General features: G+C 41.9%; 1 protein-coding gene across 1 annotated transcript; it reads left to right on the forward strand.

Moving 5' to 3' along the window:
* Positions 1-4,615: 4,615 nt before the first annotated feature.
* LOC141633014 (uncharacterized) lies at positions 4,616-6,034 on the forward strand. Its single transcript, XM_074445511.1, has one exon. It carries the CDS (start codon positions 4,616-4,618, stop codon positions 6,032-6,034), a length of 1,419 nt encoding a protein of 472 aa, XP_074301612.1.
* Positions 6,035-6,237: the final 203 nt, after the last annotated feature.

Here is a 6,237-nt window from a genome sequence, read left to right on the forward strand (position 1 = left end):
CGAGTTCAAATACATTTTTGCTTGGTCCTACAAAGATATGCCAGGGATCGACAGGGACATCGCAGAGCATAGAATCCCAATCAAACCAGGTTTCAAACCCGCGAAACAAAAGCTCCGTCGAATGAGGACAGAATGGGCTCTCAAGATCAAAGAAGAAGTCGACAAACAATTCAAAGTCGGGTTCATCAAAGTTTCCGAGTACTCAAACTGGGTAGCTAACATTGTACCCGTACCCAAAAAGGATGGGAGAATCCGTGTTTGTGTTGACTTTAGAGACTTAAACAAAGCAAGTCCTAAGGATGACTTTCCTCTACCACATATCGACATATTAGTGGATAGTACGGTAGATCACGCGTTGTTGTCCTTCATGGATGGATACACGGGATATAACCATATCAAGATGGCCTTATAAGACATGCATAAGACCGCTTTTGTCACTCAATGGGGAACCTATTGCTACACGGTTATGCCGTTTGGGTTAATCAACGCCGGAGCTACATACCAACGCACCGCAACTACGCTCTTACATGACATGATGCATAAAGAAGTTGAGGTATACATAGACGACATGATTATCAAGTCCAAGGAAAGAGAGGGACACATTGCGAACCTTCGCAAATTTTTCTCAAGGCTACGGAAGTACAACATGAGGCTCAATCCTTAGAAATGCGCATTCGGAGTAACATCTGGAAAACTCCTGCGATATGTTGTTAGCCAGTGAGGTATAGAAATAGAACCTTCAAAGATCAAAGATCTAATCGAAATGCCGCAACCTCAAACGGAGAAAGAAGTTAGAGGATTCCTAGGCAAGGTGCAATACATAAGTCGATTCATATCGAAACTCACCATGATCTGCGAACCTATCTTCAAAAAGTTAAAGAAAACAGATAACACCATGTGGGATGATGACTGTTAGAAGGTTTTCGATCGAATCACTGAAATACTAGCCCAAACGCCAGTGCTTATGCCACCTCAACGACATCAACCTCTTGGTTTATATCTCACAGTAACTGAAATGGCCATGGGCGCCATGCTAGCTCAAACTGTAGGAAAAGAAGAAAAAGCTATCTACTACCTTAGTAAGAAGTTCTTGGAGTACGAGTGCAAATACACGTCACTCGAGAAGACATGCCTCGCTCTTGTGTGGACAACGAACAAGCTACGCCATTACATGCTTAGCTACTTCGTCAAAATATTCTCCAAAATGGATCCTGTCAAATACCTCTTCGAGAAACCCATTCTCAATGGACGTCTAGCAAGATGGACTTTGATGCTCTCAGAGTTCGATCTCAAGTATGTTCCTTTGAAAGTTATAAAAGGGCGCGCCATTGCCTAATTCTTCGCAGAAAATCCCATCAATGTTACACAAATGGTAGACACCTGGTCGTTTCCGGATGAGGATATACTCCAAACGGATGTAGACTCCTGGGACCTCTATTTTGATGGGGCATCGAATTTAAGAGGATTTGGAATAAGAGTGTTTCTCATTTCTCCTGCAGGCGAGCATACACCAATCTCTGTCAAACTCGACTTCGAGGTGACAAATAACGCTGCAGAATAAGAAGTCTGTCTCATTGGATTGCAAGTGGCAGTAAGTTTAGGCATCAAGAATCTTCGAGTACATGGGGATTCATCTTTGATCATCAATCAAATTACGAGATCTTGGAAAATCCGAAGCAAAAGTTTAGCACCTTATCAAGCCAGAATAGACCAAGTAGCCCAATTCTTCGATCAAGTGACCTACCTACACCTACCTCGAGAAGAAAATCAATTTGCAGATGCTCTTGCAAAACTTGCATCTTTGATTAATATGCCGGATAGCATGGTAGAAATGCCTTTGTGCATCGAACGACGATCAGAGCCAGCTTATGTGCACCAAATCACCGATGAAGAGGAAATTGCGGAGGAACCTTGGTTCCAAGCAATCCTAAACTTCAAGCTCAATGGCACCTATCCACCAGAAATGGGCAAAAGGGGACAACGTGCTATCCGCTTGCTAGCTTCTCAATACGTTCTCATGCAAGGAGAGCTATACAAAAGAACACCTCTTGGTGTAATCCTACGTTGTCATGATCATTCACAGGCACGAAAGGTGATGGAAGAAGTCCATGAGGGAGAATGTGGCCCTCACATGAGTGGACCCATGATGGCAAAGAAAATCACACGTTTAGGGTATTATTGGACCACGATGGAATCTGATTGCATCAAGTATGTAAGACATTGCCATAATTGCCAAATCTTCGGGAACGTGAAACATGTCCCTCCTTCATTGCTTTACACCATCACATCTCCCTGGCCATTTTCTGCTTGGGGAATCGACATCATCGGCAAGATCACTCCTGCCGGAACAGGAGGTCATTGTTTTATCCTGGTAGCAATCGATTATTTCACCAAGTGGTTAGAAACGGCTTCCTACACCAGTCTTACAGCCAAGAACGTGGCAAAGTTCATACAAACCAACATTATCCGTCGATATGGTTGCCCACATGAGATCATCAGTGACAATGGATCATATTTCCAAGCTGAGACTGAACAATTGCTAGCCAAGTACAAAATCAAGCATCACCACTCCTCGTCATACAGACCACAAACCAATGGCGCGGTAGAGGCAACAAACAAAAATGTTGTCACGATACTCAAGAAAATGATTGATAACTATAGAGATTGGCCAAGCAAGATACCCTTTCCTCTATGGGGATACCGTACGTCTGTTAGGGCGCCCACTGGGGCCACTCCTTTCTATTTAACCTACAGCATGGAAGTCGTACAACCAGTCGAGTTAGAAATACCATCCTTGCGTATTTTACTCGAAAGCCAAATCCTAGAAGCCGAGTGGAAGAGGGATAGATAAGAAGAACTCATCCTCCTGGATGAACGAAGGTTACGTTCATTACACAATGTGCAAACATATCAGGCGCGTATCAAACGAGCCTTCAACAAAAGGGTTAAGCCAAGAAACATTAAGGAAGGAGACCTCGTCCTCAAGTCAATTAGGACTCTTTTACCTGTCGATCCACGAGGAAAATTCAAACCCAATTGGGCCGGGCCATTCCTAGTCAAGTCCATACTTCTAAGGGGTGCGGTTAGGATCACAGACCTAGATGGAAACGAATTTGCCAACCCATCGAACCTTGACCAACTGAAACCTTACTATACCTAGAATAGAAGCAAAAACGCACCTCGCGTAGTCTCACGTGTCGCTCTTGTGGCACGAAATAAACGGCCCATGGCCAAGCTGAATTAAGCTAATGTCATCTTGCTCTTTCACTTTGACAATTTGTCATCCTCATATCATCAAATAAACTAAATAGCATTTCAGGAGTAAGCAAAGCTCATGCTTATTTTTCTAAGTTCGTTACAAGCTCTTGCTTAGAAGAATTATTCTTTTACATTTACTCGAACTACGCGCAAGGGTTTGATTTCATTTTTCTAAATGAATACGTAGGCAATCCTTCACAGGATACAACCCATCTAATTGTCTTAAATGTTACCTTCTGTACTGGTTTCCATTCTTTCCTGACTACCTTGGTAACTATTTTTTTCTGCCCCCTCCTACAATTCTCCTTTTCATGCCCCAATTGCTTACACTTGGTACACATTACAGGCTTCCATTCATATCCTATTTCTATCTCAACGAATTGCTGCTTTTCATCTAAAAACTTGATAGACTTAGGAAACTTTTGTCCAATTTTCAATTCCACCATCACCCTTGCAAACCCTAGTCTAGTTTTTTGTTCTGTGGCACTATCACTCTTAATATATGTACCCACTAGATTGGCCAATTTGACTAGACTCTTACCCCAAAATTTAAGGGGGAGTTTGTGAAGCCTGATCCACGCAGGAACACTTTTAACTTCTTCCTTTATTAGTTCTATATGTACCCACTAGATTGTCAAACAAGAAGTGACCACTGTTAAGTACTGCCTGCTTCATCTCATCAGTTTGAAATCTTGCTATAAAAACTCCATTGGGTAAGAAAGATAACTTATCAATGACATATTTATTCCATATTCGTTTCAGGAATCCCTCCAAGATCTGCCATGGAGGATTTGCCCCAACGATGAAGCCATACACAGCCTGTTTCCAGTATTCAATCTCATCATGGACATCTTCATCATCTAATTGTAGCAGATCTTCAGGCTCATCTTCAATCACTTGCATCACCTTCTTGCCATGGCGTTGATACCGTTCCTTTTCCTCCTCTGCATCCTGATCAGACTCAGAATCCTCAACAACATCCTCCACCATTCCATCATCCATATGCAATGTTGGAATGCCATTTATTTCACTAATAGATTTTTGTTTTTGTCCAGCATCATTTTCCACATCTGGGCCTGTCAAAAGAGCTTGCTTTGTAGCCCTAATAACAGTAGATGTAGCATTAATTCTGTTTGTACTAAGATGTTTATTGCTAGCAGTTTTGGTTGATCCCCTTGTCATGTTGCACTGACTTCAAGGACGAGCAAAAACTAAATGACGGCTGTCACTCTTTCTCTCTCTAGGTTAAACAGCTAGTTATTCTTTGACACTTAATGGGAACCTCTTTGGTTTTTTCAAAGGTCAAAGGGGGCTAAGGCAAGGGGATCCCCTATCCCCCCTCCTCTTCACTATTTGTATGGATTACTTATCTAGACTCTTAAGCTACTCAACTGAGAGTCCAGATTTTCATTTCCATCCTTTATGCAAGCCTATGAAATTATCTCATCTAATGTTTGCTGATGACTTGTTGTTATTTAGCAAAGGGGATGCTCACTCTATGATGACTCTGCTTAGGACCTTCTCTACCTTTTCCAAATCCTCAGGACTAAGCATGAGCAAAGGCAAATCTAATGCATATTTCAATGGAGTACCAACAGGGCTTAAAAATGAGATTTTGCAAATTTCTGGGATGGTGGAGGGTAAGTTGCCTTTCAAATATCTAGGGGTCCCCATAAAGACCACTAGACTTAATGCTCAGGATTGCAAACCCATTATAGATAAAGTTTTGGAGAAAATCAGGGGTTTGGGAACTAGGAAATTGTCCTATGCTGGTAGATTGGTACTTGTGAAGGCTGTCCTTAAAACTCTACATAATTACTGGGCTACTATGTTCATTTTGCCAAGTGGAGTTATAACAAGAATCGAGGCAATTTGTAGGAATTTCCTTTGGGATGGAGGGGCTGATTTTACTAAATCACCTCTAGTTTCGTGGGAGAAAGCTTGCAAACCTAGAAAGGAGGGAGGTTTAGGCCTGAAAAATGATGTGATTTGGAACAAGGCAGCTGTGGGAAAATTAGTCTGGTGGATCTATACTAAACCTGATCATCTATGGGTCAGGTGGGTGAATCATACTTACATAAAAGGGTTGCCTTGGCTGACTTATACTCCCCCAGCCAATTCCAGCTGGTACTGGAGGAGGATTTGTCGAGTCAAGGATCTGTTACAAGAAGCCTACCAGCAGAATACTTGGTCTATACAACCGCACAAAGAATACAGCATAATGAAAGGCTACGAGTTCCTAAGGGAAAAAGACCAGGAAGTCAGGTGGCATGGTTTGGTTTGGAATAAATGGAATGTGCCAAAACACAGTTTCATGGCATGGGTATACCACCACAACAATATGAATACTATGGACAAGCTTTACAGGTTGCACATCAGTGAAGAGGATACCTGTTGGATTTGTAGGAACTCCACGGAAACAACTGAACACTTGTTCTTCAGCTGCGGTTACAGTCAGACGATCACATCCAAAATAGGGAGATGGCTTGGGGTTTCTATTCCATGCCTCGACCTTCTGAAATGGCGTTTGGAGCTCATGGGCTCTAAAACCAGGAAAGGTATAGTGAATGCTACCATCAATAGCTGCATATATCATATTTGGAGGCAAAGAAATCAGAGTAAACATGAGAACTCAATCATCCGTCCAGAAAAGGTAGCAACTCAAATTATTGAGGAGATGAGACAGAGAGTTAATTACCTGACTAATGGGACAGTGAAGGAAAAGGATCGAGCATTCTTGCAGAAGATCAATGGAGCGCATCATCTTGACCGGTGATGTAAGAGAGGAAGAGATAAGGTCGAGGATAATTGGGGATTTTGGGGAGAATAGGGATAGATTTTATCGAATCTTCATATCTGAATTTGTTTGATGTTACGGTTTTGTTGTTGGTTTTCAGTTTGGGCTGTCTAATTGATAGCCCATTGAAAACTTGTATGGTCTCGTTTTTTTGTTATATAATACTTACCTTTTAACAAAAA

This window comes from Silene latifolia, chromosome Y (genome assembly GCF_048544455.1).
Source record: "Silene latifolia isolate original U9 population chromosome Y, ASM4854445v1, whole genome shotgun sequence".
NCBI classification, from domain to species: Eukaryota; Viridiplantae; Streptophyta; class Magnoliopsida; order Caryophyllales; family Caryophyllaceae; genus Silene; species Silene latifolia.